Below are 23,932 nucleotides of genomic sequence, written 5' to 3'. Positions count from 1 at the left end.
GTAGATTTGTGGGGGTGTGGTGACACGAGCCGTTCGATTGGCCAGTGAACCAGTGCGTAGTGATTGGTCGAATACTGCAAGCGTGTGACGGAAATGTAACGCCTCTTACCATATTTGGAACATCACAATCTGACGTAGATTTGTGGGGGTGTGGTGACACGAGCCGTTCGATTGGCCAGTGAACCAGTGCGTAGTGATTGGTCGAATACTGCAAGCGTGTGACGGAAATGTAATGCCTCTTACCATATTTGGAACATCGTAATCTGACGTAGATTTGTGGGGGTGTGGTGACACGAGCCGTTTGATTGGCCAGTGAACCAGTGCGTAGTGATTGGTCGAATACTGCAAGCGTGTGACGGAAATGTAACGCCTCTTACCATATTTGGAACATCACAATCTGACGTAGATTTGTGGGGGTGTGGTCACACGAGGCGTTTCAGGCAGATCTGGGTGAGCATTTGTTCCGACACTTAAATGTTTGCAATTTCACGTGTCTAACGCATGCACGGGAAACTTATAACACATCAAAGACACCGAGAAAAAACGTGTTCGCGACCCCTTTAATACATTTTGTAGCTAACTGAAATAGACATATAAGGAAATAAACAGTCGGACTGCAGCCACGAGTAAAGCAGAGAACCAGCTCGAAATGACACAATCGAGTAGTCCGACTAGAAAGGAAAAGAACCGGCCGCACGAACACTCGACTTCTACGGACATGCGCGTAACGAGTTCACGGAAACGAACTGCTCCGAAGAACCGGTTCGCGGAAATGAATCAGCCTTCGTCGTTCACACGTGTGTTGGAGAGGTCTTTCGTCATTTGTTGGTTTACGCCAGGGGCTAGTGTGCTAGGTGTGTGTATCTCTTTAAGAACCATCTGAAATTGAATCCTCTCTTCCACCACCAACATTCATTACTGCCATCATCATCATCATCATCATCATCCTGCTCAACATGAACTCCTCATCGAGCCACACGGAGAAAACGCAAAGAACGGCGTTATTGTGAGGAGCCCGTGTTTCTACTTCTGACATGAACTTCTGACGCGCTTCGCGTCGCCGTGGAAGGAGGACGATCATACACGTTGCGGAATGACGAAAAATCACGGATTTTATCGACATGTTTTCGGAGAGCACGCTCAACTGACCGACAGACCCTGCTGTTGATGTTGATAAGAGGTAAACTCGTGTATATTTTCAATGGATAAATGTTTGCGTTCAGCCAGCATTGCGGTGTAATTTGGCCTAAATGTAAAGCAGCAGGCAGGACTGTTGTTGGTTATTGGAACAGAAGTCAATGTCCAGAGAGCTTTATATCACATAATCATCAATGCATTGCAATACTATGTATATGTTGCCCGTACAACATATATGCATGCATCATGCATATATGTATGTATGTATGTATGTGTTACACAAGCATTGCGGTTCAATGCAGCACGCTTGAGTTAAACGACCGCATATTGACAAACGAAGAGAACGTGACATTGAAGCGAATAATCTGCAGATTGTAGATGTACATAGACATTGCATCTTGGTTATCTTTATCTCAATACGGAAAACGACTTTCTCTTGATGTGTTTATCATTCTCTTCATTTACTTTCAGTTTTAAATGTTAATATGTGTCCTCAGACAGTGTTACGACTCGGTACTGTTCACTTTTGGGAGCTTTTCCACTGTTTACAGTACCCAGTACACTTTTAAGTACTTTTTCAAACGTTATACACACATATAACATCAGGGTCTTCACACGTCATAGACTGTGCACAAACAGCAATAATAAGATCAATAATATGTGTCCTAAAACAAAAAATACAATCTTGGGTTTGTGTACATTAACGTGTATACTCAAGATATAAGAAAAGCACAAAGATAGATCCAAAGTCGTATTTGTAAATAAACCATGATAATGTTTCAAAAATAGATTTTTTTGTTGTTTACAAGGAGCCGAACTGATACTGAAATGTGACGTGCTAACAGCGGAACACTGATTGGTCGGCGGATAATAGTCATTACGTTTGACACGCAAGGCATCACACCCTGGTAGACTTTTATTACTTCCTCATTTCTTAGTCTTACTTTCTGCTCACATTTATTTATTTTTCTTTCTGTATTTGAATTCCATTGTGATGTATGTATCAGTCCCCGAACCTCTGGCTTTTCTGTATGGCCTATGGCTTTTCACTTTTCTACTGTATATATAAATGTTTAATAACAATAAAAAACCGTAAAAGCACTCGGCAGTGGACACGGCAGTGTCGTTTTAAAGCATAAATGGCTGTAACGTGGTCAGAAGATGAGGTGCAGAGTTCAGACGTTCCTTTCGTTGGTAGCAAAGGAGCGATGTGGAATGAAAAAGTATTTCAAGAAATCGCTCGGCTCATGGCTGTACACGGATACCAGCGGACCTACAAACAGTGTAGGGACAAATAAAAAAAGTTATGGTTAATATATGAAAGTACAATGTATTATATATATATATATATTTGTCCGGGTTGGAGTGGGGAACTCTTACAGTTTTACAGTACCCAGTTTAGTAAATGCCTCTGTATGTGTATTGTACCCTGTAGATTGCACTACAGTTTTCTCAAGAGACTAATAAGCAACAACTCTGTGAGCCTTGCTTTGGACCAATCTTTCAATCGTTATATATCTTATAATGTCATATGCACTTACTCCGAGCACTAAATGTGTCAGAGGTACAGCCGAAATTGAGCCCGCAGAGGACGAGAATGAATCGGTCGAAATTGAATTTGCAGAATCTTGACAAACATTGTGTTGTAGCACTTCTCATATCATTGCACTTCATGTGCACTTTTAGGATAGAAAAGTTGACATGCACATCAACGCCCAGCAGAAGATGTGTTTGTCGTTGCGAAGGACTGAAGGTCGTGTCAGCTGTGTCCATGCTACTTGACCTCTTTGGATGTTTGGCCTTCACATATGTACTGTACTTTAAATACACCCCCACCCGTCCTGTTCTGATTGGATGAGCATGTGTATGGTGAAGCCTATTGCTTCATATGGAAGCTCTTAATATAGTTACACCGTGCTTTTTTACTCCTGTAACCCCATGAGGAGATGTTCTGATGGCACTGTTTGACTATTTTGAAATCCCATCAGCATTTCTAACGCTTGTGTGGTTTCCTTCACGCAGAAAATAAACATTCTGTCATTATTTACTCATTTTATTTATCTGAATTCAGACGCACGCTTCAGCAGAAAGGAATAAGGACTTGAAAAATGATGTCGCGTTAAAGAATTAAACGTAAAAATTGTGTCCGTTCCGAGCGATCATTTAATGGAAAGGCTTTTATAACTATTCATACAACAAAATCCATACAACCGCATTTGCGTTTTCAGAGATGTTTTCCTTTACACCGTTTTTGAAGCCGAGACGTGTCTATGCAAGGAGCTAAGCATGAATGATTAACTTTTGTGTGAGGTTGCTGTCTGTTAATGTTCATCTTTGCTGGAAGGCCGTTGTGACGTCTAAAGATGTGATGATGGAGGGCTGGATTGCCATAAGGTGTTATTTCAGTTGGGACTCTGTGTAAAGTTCCTGTTTAAACAGGTTGAGCAGTATTTTTGTCCTTATCACAGTTTTTGTTTGCTCTGGGGGCGTGAGCTTGTAAAGTCTCTAGAAATCACAGTTTAGTTTTCTGTGTTTCATTAAGTAGGCTCTGGTTATGCCATAGCAAAAAAATCTTATTGCTGGTCTGTGATTTTTCAGAAAAGGTGGCGTTGTCATTGTATTTAAGCAAAAGGAAAGACTGCTTAAACATCTGCTACAACCGCTAAAAGTACACTAGGTTATTTTTATAAATTTTTTATTGCTGTGAACTAAATTCTACAAATTGGATCTTGATCAGGCTCTCTGTTGAAAGCTTGAAAAGTAATTCTGACTGTGTGAACATGATCCCTGTGTCATGTTCTCTCACAATGAATCATATAGCAAGCAGGAAGTAAGACCGCAAAGAACTGAAAGTGAGATCATTGTAATCTTACTTTTATGTTTATCAGTCTATTCTCAGAATGTATAAAGTATACGATTATGGTAGATGCTGATGTCTTAAATAGTCTTAAATGTCTTAAAGGCGGTAGTTTAAAGCGATGATTAAATGCTTACCTTGAACGCTTACTGATACTGAACGCGTTCTTCTTTTGTGAAAGGCAGACTTGCTTGTGTCAAGAGGATATACCGCCACCTACTGTCACTCTGTGTTATATATCTGATCTTGTGTTTTACTTGTCATATTTTACTGTTATATATGGTAAAGATGTGTGCTTCACTGTTGCGAAAGAGAACAGGTTAGGGGTTGCAACCATTTGACATCACAGATTTTGATGCAAAGAAAATGGCTGCCTCTAAGTAAAACCATTTTTCAAAGTTTATGAATCTGCAGGCTCTCTATTGTTTATGAATATGTACCAGAAGTTAAGGGCAGTCCATGAAGGTCTGTTTATGCTGTAACTGTGTATAGTGAAATTATATATGAAATTTTATTGAAATCTATATTTAAAATCAAACTTTGATGCTTATTTTAATTAGATTTTAGGACTTAAGCCTAGTTTTCACAAACTGGGTCACAAATGTTCTGTCCAACTATAATGTTCAATTCGTTGTAAATATGACGTAACCGTGAATAAACGGCCCCCCGGCCCAAGTCGAACACGGCACTAAAATAACTCTTGTGTTTTGCAACAGGAGACTATAACATGTCTCAAGTGTTGCATCACGTCTGATCGCATTAATCTAAATTAAAGCCGTTTGATTGATGCCTTATAAAAAGGCAGACGTTATACATTGTTTCAAAGAGAGCAAGCGCTGTATTTCACTTCCCACTTTTAACAGTGTCAGATAGAGCCATGGGTTTTGCAGCAGCACGTTTGCTTCTCACCAATGTATATGGAAACGCCAAAGGGCAGGTCTGTTAAACATTCACTTTGCTTTTGTGCTATACCTAGGTGTTTCCGTCGGGTAATGCTCGCTATGAGATCTTAACAGGACTTTGATGGCTTTAGTTTAGTTTAAAGTCTTCTCGTTTTCTTTTATCCTACAGTGGGGTCGGGTGGCCATGGACCCCTTCAGCCAGCTGATCCTGCTCATCTCTGTGGTGAGCTTTTGTATCTTCCAGTGGCTCTTTCACGGCGTGAGCCCGTGGGTATCATCCAGAATCAGCCCTGGCTTCCTCAAACTCACCCACAAACAGAAGATCGAGTGGAACTCAAGGTAGAGAAGCACATACTTGCATGTCTTCTGTTTTTGTGAAATCAAGTTGAAAAAAGTCTTGTTCTTCTGTGGAACATTAGGAATGTTCATGTTGGCCACAATCAGATAAGTAAAAAGTAAGGTGCTTATAAGACCTGTCTGCTTTATTTAAAGGTGCAATGTGTAGGATTAACAGAAATGCAATATAATATACATAACTAGGGCTGGTCCGAATTCCATTTTTGGAGCTTTGGTAGTAATCGGAGGGAGGGGGCAGAACATATTCTTCTTTCTTATAAAGGCAGGTATCTCTGTGTCCTTGTGAGAGATCCCCTATTGCTTTTATCATTCTGAGCAGGTGTACTTCATATAAACTTTATAAATACACGTAAAGGAAGCATCGTATTGTAAATAAGTTTCACTCCAGCCTTGGGTTAAGGATTCCTAAACATTTTCATTGTGTAAGTTAATGTTAGGCTCTATTAATGCATAGTATCGGTTCCAAACATACATTGTTTACATCAGGTGAAAACAAGGTGAAATTCAAGTGATAAGGGGACAAACGGTCACAATCTGAAGAAGATTAGGTGGAAAGGAATCAATGTCGATGACAGCGTTTTTGCTCTGCCTCAGCTTCAAGCATTACAGCCAATCAAGTTCATCGTATGAATATACTGGCCAATCAGAGGCGTTTAAATGATTCAAACGATTCAATGAAGTACCCTCATGAAGTTTATCATTAATAACTTCATACAGATACGATGTAAGAATGAGATGAATTAGAGTAGTCAGACTAATGTATAACTCAAAGCCATTGACTGTTTTAGTGATGTTGAATGTTCTTTCATTGTTTTCTATACATTTTCTGCTTGAATAACAGATTTTTGTGTTTCTTAGAGAATCAAAACAGTAATATAATAATTCATAAACGCTTCTCAGGTTGTTTAGTAGCATGTCAAACATTTTCATGTTTCTAATATCTAAAAGTAATAATCAAGATGACAACATCAAGGACAATGATCAGCATCAGTGGTTTTGTTTTAATCTTACAGTCCTATGGAATGAGTATATTTTTTATATTTCTAACATCTGATATGCAGTAAACTATGCCTTTAAATGTTTCTTGACATTGTTTCTAGCTCTAATGTGTAATAGACAACACTATTTGGCTTGCGTCTCTCTGCAGGACTGTGTCCACACTCCACGCCCTGTTGGTTGGCCTCTTTTGCCTCTATATCCTGTTCTTCGATGAGGCCGTCAATCAGGACCCCGTATGGTGAGCGCTCGGCCCTCAAGACAGACCCATTATGAATGCAGGGCGAACGCTTCTCTTTACACATGAATCAATATCGTAATGTGATCCTGAGCTTTCTGTGCAGTAATTCCGTACGTTCTTTCTTTACCACAACAGGGGAAATCCGACTCTGGTGAAGATCAACGTCAGCATTACCACAGGCTACCTCATATCTGGTGAGACCTACGGCAACCTTTTACTGTCTAGGTGTGGAGAGTTGCTTTATTTAGAGGAAACAGAAAGTTTAGATTTAGAATTTTTGTTCTGTCAAGATTAGCAGGAAAGCGTGCATTTATGTTTGACTCTCATTGTGCACACAGATGTCATGTCCTTCAAAAGGAAAGCACCTGCATTTCATGAGAGTTAAAATTAATCGCGATTAATCGATTCCAGAATAGATATTTGTGCTTATGTATATATATTATTTATATTTCTTAAATATATACATCTAAATAAATATTCAACACACACACACATTACAGTATATAAACGCAATCATTTATTTTGAAATCGATTAATCACGATTAATCGTTTTGACGGCAGTATTTTAAATATGAACGTGTTGAAATAATAGTACTGTTAATGTAATGCTTTATTATATTTAGACCTGTAATGGTGGTGCTCAGATAAGCGTTTTGTTTCCTAAAGCTTTCTGTTTATTTGCCGTTGTTTTGTGTGCATGTTAAATGCTGCAAGATTTCAACTTTCAAATGATTTCCCTTCAAAGATCTAAAAATGTGTCTCTTTCTCTTTGTTGTTTTATTTTACAGATCTGCTGCTTATATTTTACTATTGGAGAGCAATAGGAGACAAGTTTTTTGTAATCCACCACCTGGCAGCATTGTATGCTTACTACTATGTACTGGTGAGTTCCCTGTTGTCCCATAACAGAACATGCAGGCAAGATGGGAAAGAGACGGCCAAGAGTGAACAGTGGAAACTGTGAGGTGTGTGTTTAGCCAATGCCGAACTTTTCACGCGTCTTTCAACAAACCGAGAGTCAGTGGTCAGAAGTCATTTATCCACTAGGATTTTTGGCCACGTTTATACTGTTTGTGTCATCAGTTGGCATTTTTTCAAACACTTACATGATCTTTTTTTAAGGTAGTCGTTTTATTGTGTACTGTACACTTTTAAGCTGAAAACTTGATTCTGATTGGACTACAGTGGCACCCCTAATAGTGACCTTGTCATATCACGTATGCTAGTTTCCTGTCTATCATATAACTTTCTGACGCTTATGCAGTAATACTACATATGTAATCATTTTGGTTTAAAATATTATTATTAAGAAGCAGGATGATGTGCCTTCAGCGGGTCATTATTGCGAAACCCTTAACCCCTTCAGGATGGTATAAGACTTCTCTACTTTGTGATGGGGTCTTGATCATCCTGTCGGTGTTTATTTTGTGATAATGGCCATCATAATATATTGTGAAAAGAATAAGAAAGTATATATTTGTTATATATAAAGTTATATATAAAGTTATAGTGTTCAAATATTTATAAAAAAAAATATTTTTATACTTTATCTTAAAAGTCCAGAAAATGTATTTTTAGTGCCGATTATTATCGGTGTTGTTATTATGTATATTGTTATTTATTATAATTAGTATTACTATACTTAGTTTATTATCTTATGATTATTATTCATATTAATTTATAGTATTATTATTAATAGTCACTTTTATTAGTATCGTTAGTAGTTTTACTATTACTATTGCTATATTTTACTATATTTACTATTACTATAGCTTACGATAAATGCACACAATCGACTCTAGTAAACTTAATATTCATATGATTTTGGAAACGAGTCCTGATCTTTAATTACTGGTCTACACCACCCACCCTGGCCATCACTGTTCACTCTTGGTCTAGCTGAATGGTTACCCTCTAGGTCACCAGGTTCTGTAGCTGACCATGACCATGACTATGATTATGATGATGGTATTTTTTGCATGGAATGCTCTTTGAAGGTTATGCCGAAGTTCATTCTCTCAGCTTCTTCTTCTGACCCACTTCGCAACTGTATCGGTCAGATCTGGGCTCTTCGTGTCCAGACTGCACCCGATCGTTTGCATGTGTTGATGCTCGCTGTTCCTGTGTGCTGTTGGAGGTGGAGATTTCTTGTGTGCATGCTCTGATATCTTCCCCTGCTTTGAGCCTCTCTCTCTAATAAGGCCCAACATCCACGTCTCAACTGCAGGACGAATAACGGCAAGGAAATGCTCGTCATTGGGCTGCGTTGAGATGCAGCGGTCCACGCTTACGATGTGGGTTTTGCTGAATACAGAATATGCATTTTTCCATTAGCTTCGTGACAAAGCACAACATGCCTCCAAATCACTGCAGATTCGGTTGATCTGATCTGCAGAACAGGATGATCTGGTCCTCAACTTTAATGATAAACATAGGCGAACACTTAGCTGGTGTTTATCCCCAATTAGTTTTTTTTTTAGAGAATTTGGAAATTTTTGCTTAAGAAATAATAATCTCTGTTATGTTTTGTGGTTGTTTATAAAGCCCACATATAATTTACACCGAATGTATGGAAAGCTGCATATTGTTGTCCGAATGTAGACCATACTGTCACTGGTCACTTTTATGACTGCCATTTCAGGCATTAGGAATACATGTTCAAAATGATCAAGAATAGATTTCATTCAACATCAAGCTGGAAGTGTCATTTGGGTCCACGAAGGAATGAAGTCTGTCGTCCGTCATGAATTTGTTGTTTTTGTTTTCTGTGTCATCTTCGAACTGCTATTAACGTTAAAACAATTTGGTATGCAGAGTTTATTTTACTAATACTTTTGACGTTTTTAGCTAATTCCAAGACTTGCTGTATTTGTAGTGAGCGAACTTGTTTTAAAAATATCCTACGTACAATAAAAACATGAATATAGTATGTGCTTTATCTTTAGAAATGAAAACATTTAGCTAAATTTGGTGCTATCAAATATACTTTAAAGCTGCGTTACGTAACATTTGCCTCTGTCGCTATCGCTGTTTACAATATAAAATTGCAGGTTAGTTTATGTATGTGGGTTAACACATCAAATGACGTCAAACATCGGCGCTTATGATTATTGTTTGCTTGCGGTTGTGAATCGGATTGATGTACAAATTATTATTTTTAATTGCAAACAAATGACAGATTGCATAGACAACTGCGTACCAAACTCGAACAGACAAAGCAATTTGTTTTAGTAACTAAAGCATTTTTGTCCGTGTGTTGTGCGATTTTAGTTTTTTCAAAGTGCATGTCCGACGAATCTTAAACGTTGATGTTGCCGCCTCTGTGTTCGTTCTTTTTGCATCGTATCTGCTACTTTTCTTCCAAGAATCTGTCTGTCAGTCTGATGTCTGTCTCCCACCTAACATGACTTCTTAAATAACTCAGCCTCACTTCCTCTGACAAGCAAAAACCCTTCATGCAAAAACTACCAGTGTCAATGTTAGTCGGGTTAAGAGATAAGCGCCAGACTTGGCTGATCTAGATGGAGTCTTCTTTTCTTGTCTGCTGTCCTGCTGTTATGGAACTTTGAGCAGTTACTGAAGCCCAGTTACAGTATGGACTTACCAGTACCTAGAGGTACCAGCATGCACCTGCTAGCCAACCTGATCATTTCTTTCCTTTCTGTTTTTGGTGTCAAGTGGAGTAAGTATGCTAACGTGTGTTTTCATTACAGCCCCAAAGGTAAGTTTGTTATTAAAATGTTATGCAAATGCTAGCCGAGGACTTGAGATGTAAATCATACATGTCGCTAAGCCAGGCTGAGCTAGCTTGCTGGTTTTAGCTGTTGGCCTGTTTTAAGGTCAATGGACGTACTAGCTAAGACCTGACTAACCAGACAAAACCAGTGAACCACCTGTGTCAGTGGGGTTGGTTTGTTGGAGATGTGGTATTGCTGTTTTACCCATTTATTGCAAAGTTTTTGAGGTACGTTTCACTTTCCTGCCGAATTTGCATTGGCGAAATGCGGCTTATTAATGGTGCTTGCTCAGGGCAAGAATTACTGTAAATATTGCTCATGCAACTGAGGACCTTAGTCCACATATAGTTCACCGAACAATCCTCATCCTCATGCCACCCCAGATGTTCATGACTTCCTTTCTTCAGTTAAAAACAATAATTTGATATTCAAATACTGTCATGTTATCCTATATGGAAAGCTATTAAAGTCCCAAAAAGCATACGGAGCAAATGAAGAATGTCATACACATCGCTGGATGGTTTGTGGGCAAGTCATTTATGTGAGAATTTTCATATTTAGGCGAACTACTTCTTTAAACTTGGCCGTGTAATTCATACCGCACCAGAGACAAATGATTCATGTTGAGGAGAGTCCTAAAAGAGTAACAAGGAAACAAAAACATTTTAAAGTTATTTCTCACCAACAAAATCCCTTGCTTTCAAATGTCAAATAAAGTCTGTTTGGGTAAATATCTCCTCTCCAAAGCAGTGGTACCTGACAGGTGGAAATACTGGGACTGTTGAAGCCAAGTAATGCTTCCTATAACACGTGTCTGTGTCATGTTTACATGCACCCTCATAATGCGATTATTAATAGGATTTTGTCAATACTGCGATTATACTTTACCTCTTGTAAACGCAACCATTCTATTTAAATAATGTGATTAAGCTCATAATCGAAGGAACATGCGGTGTACGCCGGTTTTAATCGCAATATGAAGGCATGTAAACACCTAAATCGCATTTATGCTGCTCTGATGAAGGTGCGCATGTGCTTCGGTCACTCACCTTAAGCGCAAATTCATGGTAAACATGACACTGTGAAATTTTACCGTCGACACCACTTGCTGTCAGCAGTCTCTGCTCTTTACCTTTATACACATGAAAGCGTTCAACACCGTTGCGGAGGCATTTTCCATCGTATTTCTATATTTATCACGCCGCCGAATAACCAGAAAATGCGTCCACACATATATATATATATATAACAAAAGCAAATAATCCGACTAATAAAGCATCCATGCAAACGGGAGCAGTGTTCTCATGTCATGTAAACATGTTACTGCGATTAAGTCCTTACTGTGATTATAGAAAATAATCGCATTATTGATGCGCATGTAAATGTAGTCAATGTTTGTTCTTCACGTTGTTGTTTCAGGGTCAAGGGATGTTGCCTTATTTTGCAAACTTCCGTCTGCTGGCGGAGTTTTCCACACCGTGTGTAAACCAGCGGTATGTATTTAGCAAAGTTCAATTAAAGGGACAGTTCACCCAAAAATGAAACCTCTGTCATTATTTACTCACCCTAGTGTCACTTTAAAACTTTATGACTGACTGACTTCTGCTCAAGATATTTTGAAGGAAGTAGATAGCCAAACGACGGCGGTACCCATTGACTTTCATTGGTTTTGTGTTCATACCATAGAAGTGAATGGGTCCAGATTCGCTCATTCTTTTCTGTTTCGCATAAGACAGAAAGTAAATTAGCTTTGAATCGTCAAAAAGGATGATTAAATGATGACAGAATTTTATTATTTGGGTGAAAAATTGTAGAATTTTGCAAGTTTGCCTGCTATTAAAGACAAAGTGATGTCCATTTGAGCATTTTTCTCTGATTTTATTTTGCTTGGGTGATTCAATGCACTTTATTCTAAAGTTGAAACAAACCTTTGTTTGCGTTTTATTTTATTTATATATACAGCTTAAATGTTTACTTTTCACGATCAAATTAAATGTCAAAGCATCACCATTTCGTTTGGTTTCTTCACAAAAACACTAAGGTAGTTTGTTTTACAGCGTGTTACTTTGCTCAACTGTGTTTTCCAGCTGGTTCTTTGAAGTGTTAGGTTACACCAAAGCCTCCAAGCCCAACATGGCTAACGGGGTACTGATGGCCGTCGTGTTTTTCGTGGTGCGGATCGCCGTCATGCCGGTCTACTACACCCGGATGTGCTCCGTGTACGGGACGGAAGCCTTCTACAAGGTCACCTTCGGCGGGCGCTGCGCTTGGATCTTCTCCAGCATCTGTCTGGACATCATGAACGTTATGTGGATGCATAAAATCGCACGCGGCTGCTACAAAGTCCTCCGCTCCAGCCGGAGGTCCAAACCCGAGAGCCAGGAGAATGGGAAAACTGACTGATGGATGTAAGGAAGTGCTGTTGTAGCATATGCCTCTTGCGTGCTTGCAGGGTTTCCGATGACCTTCAAGGGGTCGTGGACAGGTGGGACTCTGCTTGATCGTGATCGATACAATCACAAAGACGGAAAACCACCGAAGAGCAATATTTTCAGTGTGGCCAACACTTTTACCGAGAAGGGACCTAAAACCAAAATGCCAGTTTGAGGTCGCCGCCAATCAGGACTTTTCCTGTGCATGAAATGATACTGTACAATAAACGTGCAGAATGTGCAATGTCACCGGCTAAAGCGTCGTAACTCTTTTAACCGTGTTTGTTTTATGCCTGACTTTTAATCTCCAGACTAGTTTTAATTTCAAACTGTGGGCAGGTAAACCACATAATTTATTCATCAAAGTACAGTCATTCTGTTTGAATCGCTCTACTGTGCAAAGTGGCAAAGAGGTCTGTGAATCAGCTGATCTTCTTTTTTACTTTGAAGCCGTGTACATTACTGTGAGATTTATCCGTTCGACTCCACACGAAAAACTGGAGAAATCTCTTGGAACCATGATGATGTACTTCACATGTTTCAAGCAGAGGAAATGATGGACTTTGGAGATCTCTGCTCATTCTACGATTCTGGAAAGAAAATGGCCAAATGCAGGTTAAACAGCCAAAATAGAAAGATATTTTTCCACAGGTTTGATTTCAAAGTGTGGGATACGAACTCCTCTTTAATTCATTTTAAGAATGAAATCGGTTTACAAGCAATGGATTTCAAACCGTTCCGACGAAAGGGACTCCTGTACAGTTGCATGCGGCAGTGTCGTTCTGGGAATGTTTGCATTGTACATACATTTTATCAGACACAGTGATAATTTTAAATACATGTGTACAGTCTACTCAGTCGATACTGGACTAAAACTGTGGCTTATAAAAAATTATTTACCGAAGTAGGAATGTTGCAGAAGTCTTTGTCAGAGTTTTCCTGCACCGTACATAATTTATTGAACCAGTTTTTACACTGGGAGAGCATGGCAATGTTTGTAATGCATATTTATATATTTCCATTTAAAAATAATAAATGTTTCAATCAATGTATCAGATTAGGTCTACGTGAGAGACTTCACAATACAGAAATGCTTTTATGAATTCATTTTCACCATGTTTGAACATACATGTACACGCACGCGTGCATTCAGAATGTGGGGTTTTATTGATTGAATACTCATGAAAGCTTATGGAAGCCGTGAGAATGCTTTGAATAGCCTTTGACATCACGGAAACGATGTTTAAAGTATTTTTATTGAACTGGGTACTTGAAATGTATTTTTCAGAGATGGAGGAATGGTCTTAGACTAGCACAAGTTAAAGATGGAAAAGTCTTTGTCGCAGTTTTTGCAGTCAATCGCTCAAAATGCTTTTTCGTGTTTTTATTTTTTTAACATCTTTTATTTGATTTACTTGTGCGACTTTTGTACCACATGCTTAATTTGCATATTCACGTTAAAGGCTGTTTAACCTCAATTTTAATGTTTTGTGCCAATGTTGCAACCAAATCATTCATCAGAAAACTTGCCTCTTGCCTTTTTGCTTAACCAATATTACGTTTTCTATTTTTCAACGCTTTAATTCTATTTCAACCCAAACCTTCGGTTACAATTGAAATATGAGTATCTGGCAGGATTTCAGACATCTATTGCATTTTATAATTGTATAAACATTTGAAATCCTTTTGAGTTGATGTATGGAATGTGGAAAGTATATCACTTATTAATTGTTTTTCCTCATGTTAGTGAATTCTTGCCATGTAAGTTTACAGTTTCAGGGTTGTCACAGGGATTGTAATTCCATACTGATGGAAAGTGCATGTGTCTGACAGACGGCAGTGTTCGTTTCAATGCGTTTGTTTATTCTTCACAAGTCTGTCTTACATTATTCACGCACATTATACCGTTTGCCTCAATAAAGCAATATGTTCATTTGGATCTGATCACTTGTCTTATTGATGAAAGAGCTGTTTGGTTACTGACATTCTTCCAAACATCTTCCTTCGTGTTCAGCAGAACAAAGAAATGTATACAGGTTTGGAACAACTTGATGGTTAGATGACAGATTTTCATTTTTGGGTGTAGTATCCCTTTAACTGAATATTATTTCATTGGAAAAAACAACACGGACCAAGTAACATGTCAGTCGAGTCCAATTTAAAACAGGCAGGTCTCATCTGGATTTACACTCAATAAAACATTAGAAATCATCCAAGATATTATAATGGATGTGAAGATGTCGTCTCTGTCATAATTTACTCTCCTTCGAGTTTTCAAATCTTTACGCATTTCTTTGTTCTGTCGAACACAAAAGAAGATATTTTGAAGAATGTAGGAAAGCAGCATGCGCCACTTTTGACTAACATAGCCTACAACTATGGTAGTCGATGGGATCCCATAACTGTTTGGTTACAAGTATTCGTCCAAATATATTTCTCTGCGTTCAACCAAACAATGAAACGTATACAGGTTTGGAACAACTAGAGAGTGAGTAATTCATGACAGAGTTAAATTTTTTGGTGTACTATCCCTTTAATTGTTCAATTTAGGTTTTAATAGACACTATGGTAATGTCTTTGGTTCTGTTGATAGTTCGTGATCACCATTAAACACATGCATAAAGAAGTGCACGTTTTCATCTATAAAAAAAACAATTATATGTTATGTAACGTTATTGTGAAGGACAACATTAGAATATCTGTTTTTATAAGCAGGTCTAATAACAATAAAATAGCAAACAATGCACCTTTTCGCTTTCGTCCCGAAGAAAATGATATAATTGAATATGCGTAGATGATTAAAATCTCGTTTATGCAGACAAACTGTACATGAACGATTATACCGAGCTCGATTTAATCAATATTCATGGTTAACGCCGTGACCCCGCCCACCATCCGCAGTGTATGCTGGGTAGGCGGAAGTGACATAGCACGTTGACATTGCGCTGCGTCCGATTATCGCAGTCACGCAGAGGTGAGCTGAACTCTGTTCTATCTTGATGTTGTTTATGATCTTGTAGAGGTTTTAAGGGTAAAATGCAGTTTGGTATATTTCATGTCATTTGTCTTTGTTATCCAAACGTGGCGATATTCATACGGTATATACACGATGTTGCATAACGTGAGGTGATATAACATAACGTGTTATAACATAGCATAACGTGTTATATAACAGTCTGTCCTTTTCCTACACTTATGAATACTTTTAAGATGCTTTTGAAACATTACTGCATGTGATCATTGATATGTTCCTATATATGCTAACAGGGATGTGACGATTCACGATTTTGTTTGTTTACAAAAACTTCCCTTTTATTATTTCTCTAATGTCGTATTTTATGTGAAATAACTAAATTCCAGTTTTAAAACAAAAAATGAATTAATGCAATCTCTTTGACAATCTGTTCTTGTCCTAACTTTGACTTTTTAAAGAAATATAAGCATATCCACAATTACCAAGTTTGCCTAATATACTATATATATATATATATATATATATATATATATATATATATATATATATATATATATATATATATATATATATATAGTGACTTTGACTGCTTTTTAACGCTATCCATCTCCATTTGAAAATATTCGATGACATTTTATTTTTGTAAAAATTAGATATACATATGTATTCACAATTCATGCTAGAAAGAGTTTCCGTGCTTTCAACTTTTTATATCTTCAGACTCGTTTGGTGCAGCATAACACAAAATATGCAAAGCTTTGACCTCTGGATGATCTTGTTGTTTTAATGTGTTTAAATAAAGTCTTTTCTGTCTGAAGGGATTCATTCAAGACTTTAAGGGCTGGTGTTTGTCATGGGTGCGTCTTTGTCCAGTCCTGCTCCCACTGTAAGGGCTGAGGCTTCGATGGCGGGACCTCATTTGGTCGGAGCATCTTCCCCGCCTGGATGTCCCATGCATCAAGAACAACCCAAAAGTGAGTTCTGCGCCATCTGTTACTTTGAGCGTTATGATGTCACATGTTGATTTATGTAATAATAATTGATATTGTGTAATTTAACCCCAGCCGCTCCTCCGCCTGAGTGCCCGATGCATCAGGCCCAGACGCCACCGGCTGGCCCAGTGCACCAGGACAGAGCGTATGAATTTGTTGAATGTCCAATGAAAGCTGCAGAAGGACCTATTGATCCGACTAACATGGTAAACTGGCTGCTATCTTTCTTTGTAGGCTGTGTTTGAAATAGTTCTGCTTTATGTAAAATACATAAAATACCCAAAACACCTACTACGTTAATGTAATGATTCTTGAACCGGCAGGAATATCGGCTTTACATTTTTAAAATCATGTTTTTGACTCCACTTGGATGGCGAAAGGATAAGGTGTTTCCACTGAAAATAATCTGTGTTGTGTGTAAATGTGCTGCTTTGTTCGCCCTACAGATGCCCCCTCCAAACCAGATGCCAGCCCCCGACCAGCCCTTCCCGCTGTCCGTGAAAAGAGAGGAGTCCAAAATCCCACGATCTGGCACTGAGCAAAAATGGGTCTATCCTTCAGAACAGATGTTCTGGAATGCCATGCTGAGGAAAGGGTCAGTTTCATCTAAGCTATTTATAATTTTATATGGACTGTACAACATGTGATGGATTTTAAAGTGGATGTCTTCAACATATCCACGACAAATGTATATTTTTTGCACCATGTCCACGTTTGTATACTACATGCGTCTTGTTTTCATGTTTTAGAGATAGCGCTACCTGGATCTTGTAAAGCATTTGTGTTTTACTATAATAGACTAATATTTCCCATTTGGCTCGGCTACAGGAAGCTGTGAGTGCTTTAACTCGATGATTCAGACTGTTGCAAAATATACTACATTATGGCAAGATAGAGACAGTAGTGTTGGTTTGGATGCACAAGATTGGCCTATGAGCCGGCATTAGGAAACAAGAAAATGAGGCGTAGAATAAAGTTATTTTCTAAAACCCTTTATTTATGGGACTGCTATTTGTGTTTTCGATAGGTGGTGCTGGAAGGACGATAGTCTTGCTCCGGAAGACATGAGCAATATAATTAATATACACAATCGTAACAACGATCAAGCTTGGCAGGAAATCCTAAAGTGGGAAGCATTGCATGCCAGGTGAGAACAAAAGTATTCTTACACGACCAGTGACAAATCACATTCATTTTTTTATATTATTTGTGGATTAGTTTCTGTTTTGTTGATATTGTTGTTTTTTTCTGCTGGTTGTGTGACTGTCGCTGACAGCGTGATCCGCCGTGTCTTCACAGATTGCTGTGTACATCAGCGTAAATCACGTATATGTGTTTGTTGCGGCCACACTAACTGTGAGTTGATTTCCTTTGTATTGGCAGTGAATGTCCATGTGGTCCATCTCTGAAAAGATTCGGTGGCAAAGCGAAGGAATTTTCTCCAAGAGCCAGAATCCGGCACTGGATGGGGTGAGAAGTGAAAGGCACATTTAACAGATTACTAAACCAGGGGTCGCACACGTAGCTGAGATATGCCTCACAGATACCTGAATTTAGTTACTCTTTTAAGTAAACATTAAAATGAAATAAATAGGTAAAAGGTCTTTCAAATTAACGTAAATTGTTATATATTGACATATAGTTTGAAAACAATGTAAAAGGGTTACAGATAATGTTTTTTTTCTAAATAAATAATTTATAATAATTTATTATGAATACAGTAGAACAAGGGTTTCATGTAATGTGGGACACAGCTAAATGTTTTTGATCATAACTTTTTTTGATCAGTCGTAATGATTGAATGCTAAAATGTTATTAAATTATTTCCATCTAATTTTCATGTAGATACGAATTACCTTTCGACCGACATGATTGGATCGTAGATCGCTGTGGAAAGGAAGTTCGTTATGTCATCGACTACTATGATGGGGAAATTGATAAAGACACTTACCAGTTCTCCATTCTGGACGTGCGTCCGGCTTTTGACTCTCTGGGAGCTGTTTGGGATCGAATGAAAGTGGCCTGGTGGCGCTGGACGTCATAGAATCTTCACACTGTAATACTTCTCTACAAATGTAACGCTTCACAGACAAACTACAGATGTCCCCAGATTCTTCGGCATCAACATATTATACTTCGTGTGCAGTTCATTGAGGACTTTTCCAGAAGTTGCTTTTGTGTCTGGATTGGAAGTCAAGTTGGATAGTTCATTCATTTTCGCAAGCTTCAGAAAAGATGCAAATTATTTCCCGGCGACGCAATATTGGCTGTACCAATAAGTGTTTGTTTTTAACGGTTTATGGTGTATACCAACGTGGACATTCATCATTATCAAACAAGTGTTTCATTATCTGCTTGAGCAAAGACTTTGAATGACCGCTGATCTTCCCTAGAGGTTATACATATCTAGACTTTGTTTTCTTCTTTCGAAGCTTGATTGAGTTTTTGCTGATGATGAGCGAGATTGGAAAGTTGATTGTAGCTCAGTGAGATAATACAATGGTCTCTGCTCATGAAAGTCCACGAAATAGTTTATTTGTCCGAAATCTATACTCTTTAAGTCTTTTATTTATTAGAAATAAACGGTTTCATTATTGAATGTATACTGCAATGCTCATGTCAATTACGTTCAAGTGGTTTTTAAAAACATTTAATTTCTCTTATTTCCCAAACTGAATAAAATGGTTAACAAATCTGGGATGGCTCGCTGGCTAGTTTAATTTAGAGCTGATCTGTTTCAAGTGTCCATCACAATAAGTCCTGTCAAATATTCAAATTAAGCATTTGACAAATACAAATATAATTGAATGTTATTTCATCATGCTACCGGCAGGCGGTGCCATTACATTGAATGTCTGCTAGTTCTGAATGCATAGACACATTTAAAGGGTCCATCTTTCAGCCTTCAGGGTATAATTGTGTTCATGGTTAACCTTAACACGACTAAAGAGTTTCTTTACTGATCTTTCACCAACCCAGCATTTTTAGACCTACATTTTATTTCCATTGCATCTGACTTGCACACCCTGGTCTTTTGAAAATAGCCCATCAATAATGCACGTGTTGCGTGTGGTGACACAGATACAGTATGTGTATGTTTGGTTTTCGTCCTGGCTTCTGTTTGGCAGAAAACCAGAAAATCCCCTTGTAGTGCAGAGAGCAGATATCCAAACAGCCTGTGGCAGTTGAGTCTGACGGGGGATTCAAGCCCCCTACAATCCACCCAGACTGTTTCATTTACATACTAAAAGATGCCCAGCTGTGCCAAGTACAAAATCCAGGCTTTGTGTAGATTCCAGCACTGTAACATTAATTACTTTGAGCAATCGACTGAAAGAGAGAGAACCTATCAGTCGATAAAATGACATTTCTTGATGCAGAACGTTCTCTTGCGATACATAGATATTCTCTGCTAAACCCTGTCCAACCAAAAATATAATATTCTTTCCATTATTTCATTAATCATGAATTAATTATACATGATGTTTCAAATTAGATATTATCTTAAGATGTAACCTATTTAAATATATTATTTAAAACAGCTCATTATATTATGCATTTAGTATTTCATTATTATGGCTATATATACAAACCTTACAGATATTTTATTATATTGTATTACGTGAACTCGTACAATGCATAAAAAAATTAACGAAGGCACTTAATAAGCCAATCGGCATTGTAACGACGTCATTTTCCTGCGACACTGCTTGATTAGACACGCCTCCTCAAATTCAAACCCCGCCTTCCGAAGCCTGCGCCAGAGAGATCGCAATATCACACGTGAGAAAAGTAAAACAAACACAAAGTGCAACTGTAGTCTTTTTAAAGCGACATATGTGCTACCAGGGAACATTTGCATTGTTGTCAACAGCTTGCTCGCGTTCTCGACTTCTTGTTTTCCCACGCGCGAAATAAATCAAGTCATTTTGACAGGCATGCCGCGGTCAGGCGCATTTGCATCTCGAGTTTGCCACAAGTTATATTTACATAATATAATGTGATAGAGATCTTTTCATTACATGCAAACATGCAACATATAGGTTTTGTTGAGAATCCATGACTCTGTAGTGAGGTTATACGACCTCTGTGTGAACCCTCATGTATGTTTGGGTTCAGTCACGCTTTAAGTGTAATTGCTTGTTTAAGTCATCCCATGTTTGATTTGCATCTTCTTCACACGCATTTTAAACTCTTAATGTGTTCTGGTTATTAATACCAGAGAATTAACATAATGGTAAAACTACAGTTGCATTAATGCATCCAGGAGCTTTAAATGAAAATCTGTCCCGGGCCCATGGGATCAATTTTCTTGTTTTTTAAACTAAATGTTTATGGTGATGTTAATGTGAATTGCTTGCTAAAGCTTGTGACATTATGAAGATGAATGTAGCTCTGGTATGTTCACAGTTTAAACCGCAACCTTTGCAACGTGGAATGTTATCATTTGGGGCAGACGGTCACAAGTGTTTTAAATGTTATAAATGTGTTTAATTTTAATTTGCGACCCTGTCTGTGGAAACCCAGATAAAGCATTTTTTGGTTATTTGTGGTTGAATCATCCTATATAAAGACATTTTTCGGGAAAATAATAGCGCAACATCTTTATTATTGACAAAGCAAGGCCATGTCAAAGATTGAATGCACGTTTTCTATTTATAATATATTTCTGAGTAATTTATACTCGATCATTTACACGAATTACCTGTTTTATGGATATGAATAATTGGTACATGTTGGCTATAACAAGGGATAATTGATCCTATATTAGGGCTGCTCGATTATGACAGAAATCTTAATCACGATTATTATGGCCAATATTTAGATCCCCGAATATTTACTCACTAACATTTGAAACAACATAGAAAATATGTTTAAATGGCTTTTGATTGTTTTTGCAATCGGCCAAAATTGACGATTACGATCCATTTTCAATGTATTGCACTGCCCCTATAGTGTGACAATCCAATTTGTCACAAACAGGGATTGAAATAAATCTTTCCTAAAATATTCACTTGACCAATAAAAGTGACAACCTTGTAAAATTTAACATACAGAATGAAATTCGGATGAATGTGCTGGCTTAGTCAGACGTAAGCCGTGCCACACAAAAAGACAAAAGATCCCAGAAATGAGAAAAGCCTGATATAAGAAATTAAGGGCGGTCTTTACAACATCTAGTCCGTTTAGATGTAGCAACCCTTGGGCTGTAAAAATCCACAGACATCAACAGTCTGAAACAAGGCTGTCTGGTTCGCTCACCTTCGATAATTTGTGCACCCGGCGCACTGCCAGAGGGCTTTTGAATACATTAGGCTCCGTGACTGGACCTCACACTGTTTTTCATGAAAGTGTATGTGTGCGCATCATAGGTCATGTTCTGAATGGAGTGACCTTACGAGTCTGTGGCTAAAGGTTTGGCACGGCTCCGTCTCACTCCCATCTCGGGGGACTTTTTGATACACAGCCCACTGGAAAAAAACAAGAGGGCCTTCCACAAGGCCTAATTAAACCGGTTTCAATTTGTGCCATGGGCTTATCACGCCACTGGAAGTGATGAGTTCTTGACTCTTATAGTGCAGTCAACCAGCACGCTGAGATAGGCAGGCCTTCTGCATTGTTTTTTAATGAGCTCTGATGAAAACAGGTAGAAAACCAACCGGCTTAATAAGTGCAAAGGGAAACCAGTTCATGCATAATGACTACTGCAGCGTTCAGAACGACCCTGCCCCGTCCAGATCAATAATCTCACCCCCTTCACCGTCGTGCGTCTCCGTATCTTCTTATCGCGGCGAGAAAAGATGAAATATCAGCAGCTGTGGAATAATTGTTTTGTCTTCGATTGTTTGCACTATTATGACCCTATCTTAGGTCCCATCACGATTGGATGGACATCTCGCCCCATCTGATTTGCTTTGCTCGTTTCCAGCATCCGAACGAAAACGTGCTCGTCTCCTAAACGCATTATTTTTTGGATTAGTTGTTGAAGCAATTAAATGTACCCAGACATTTGGAGCTCTGACATCTCACACTTTTGTGTGCTGGAAAACGACATTTCTCAATGTAAGATCATGTTCGTTAATGCCTTTACTAATGTCAACAAGAGTAGATACTAGCTAGATAAGCCAGGTGTGTTTTTTTATTATATTTATTATTTGAATAACATTTTTTTGATAGGGATAGTTCACCCAACATGAAATTTTCCATAATTTCCCCACCCCTAGTCATTTCTAACCTGTATGACTTTCTTCTGCAGAACACAAAAGAAGACATTTAAAAGTTGGTAACTGAACAACGGCGCTACCCATTGACTTGCATTGGTATTGTGTCAATAGAAGTAAATGGGCACCGTTGTTGTTTTGGTTACCAACATTTTTCTAAATATCCTCTTTTGTGTTCTGCAGAAGAAAGAAAGTCATGCAGGTTTAAAGGGTGAGAAATGATGACAGAATTTTCATGTTTGGGTGAACAATCCCTTTAAGGTTATCATTGCATTATATCAAACCAAGTGGGATTTTACAGGAAACGATCACAAAGACACTTCCTAAACAAATCCAAACTTTAAATATATAAAAGAAAAATCGTTGTAATTATATTTGGACACGTTTTGGTTGAAAACGCACAAGTTGGATTCAAACAGCGTCATCCACATAAGCACCACGGCTCAGTCTGTCAGTTATGTGTTTACCAACAGGCCTCAGATTGCATCACTTTTATTTTATCACATTTAAATGTATTTGTTTCTGTCTTTGTTAATTACTTTAAGCTTGATGTTATTGTATACAAGTATATATGTAATTGCATGCTTTAACTTAAGGCAATACAAAAACAAAAGATAACGTTTATGTGAATCGATCTCGCCTTAAGTTAATCGCATCTTCTTCTTTAATGCTTCCCGCGTGTTTAAGTGAAAATTAATTCTTGATGTTGAATTAAAATCAGCTCTTTTGCGTGTCTGAAGAGCGCAGTGGTTTAATTATCCCCATCTCATTGTAATGGCCGCCCATGGTCCTCCTATCTTGCCATGAGTGCTAATAGCCTTTGATGATGATCCTTTATCCAATTACTGGCCGGTGACCAGTATGGCTACCTGTGCTTGTGGACTCCGGCTGGATTCATTAGTGGGATAATGCTCTCCTGACCTTCTGGATTGGGCTGGAGATGTGGGGTATGGACAGTTCGTATTTTCTGTGGAAAAAGAAAGCGGGCCCCAATTCTAGATATAAGCTTTGTGTTTATTAAATGCTATCAGCTGAATGACCCTCTTACCTCATTCAACAAGGACGGATTCAGATAGACAGAGAGAT

General features: G+C 38.2%; 2 protein-coding genes across 7 annotated transcripts; both read left to right on the top strand.

The window, feature by feature from the left end:
• Nucleotides 1-622: 622 nt before the first annotated feature.
• Nucleotides 623-14,598, top strand: tlcd4a (TLC domain containing 4a). Of its 2 annotated transcripts, XM_079488294.1 has the most exons (8): nt 721-1,180; nt 1,947-2,045; nt 5,066-5,235; nt 6,401-6,490; nt 6,626-6,684; nt 7,279-7,373; nt 11,647-11,720; nt 12,315-14,598. In XM_079488294.1, the coding sequence occupies exons 3-8, from the start codon at nt 5,081-5,083 to the stop codon at nt 12,628-12,630; spliced, it is 789 nt and encodes a 262-aa protein (XP_079344420.1). In that variant the 5' UTR covers nt 721-1,180; nt 1,947-2,045; nt 5,066-5,080; the 3' UTR covers nt 12,631-14,598. The 2 variants fall into 2 exon arrangements, with proteins under 2 accessions (XP_079344419.1, XP_079344420.1); XM_079488293.1 differs by lacking the exon at nt 1,947-2,045 and having other exon boundaries at nt 623-1,180.
• Nucleotides 14,599-15,549: 951 nt separating this feature from the next.
• hccsb (holocytochrome c synthase b) lies at nt 15,550-19,322 on the top strand. Of its 5 annotated transcripts, none has more exons than XM_079488289.1 (7): nt 15,550-15,633; nt 16,452-16,607; nt 16,698-16,831; nt 17,072-17,220; nt 17,653-17,772; nt 18,009-18,095; nt 18,471-19,322. In XM_079488289.1, the coding sequence occupies exons 2-7, from the start codon at nt 16,487-16,489 to the stop codon at nt 18,667-18,669; spliced, it is 810 nt and encodes a 269-aa protein (XP_079344415.1). In that variant the 5' UTR covers nt 15,550-15,633; nt 16,452-16,486; the 3' UTR covers nt 18,670-19,322. The 5 variants fall into 5 exon arrangements, with proteins under 5 accessions (XP_079344415.1, XP_079344417.1, XP_079344416.1 ...); XM_079488291.1 differs by having other exon boundaries at nt 15,626-15,690; XM_079488290.1 differs by having other exon boundaries at nt 15,626-15,757.
• The last annotated feature ends 4,610 nt before the right edge of the window (nt 19,323-23,932 follow it).

Source organism: Barbatula barbatula, assembly GCF_947034865.1.
Source record: "Barbatula barbatula genome assembly, chromosome: 23".
Lineage (NCBI taxonomy): Eukaryota > Metazoa > Chordata > Actinopteri > Cypriniformes > Nemacheilidae > Barbatula > Barbatula barbatula.
Note: the sequence above shows the minus strand (reverse complement) of the source record. Positions and strands in the feature narration are given on the sequence as shown.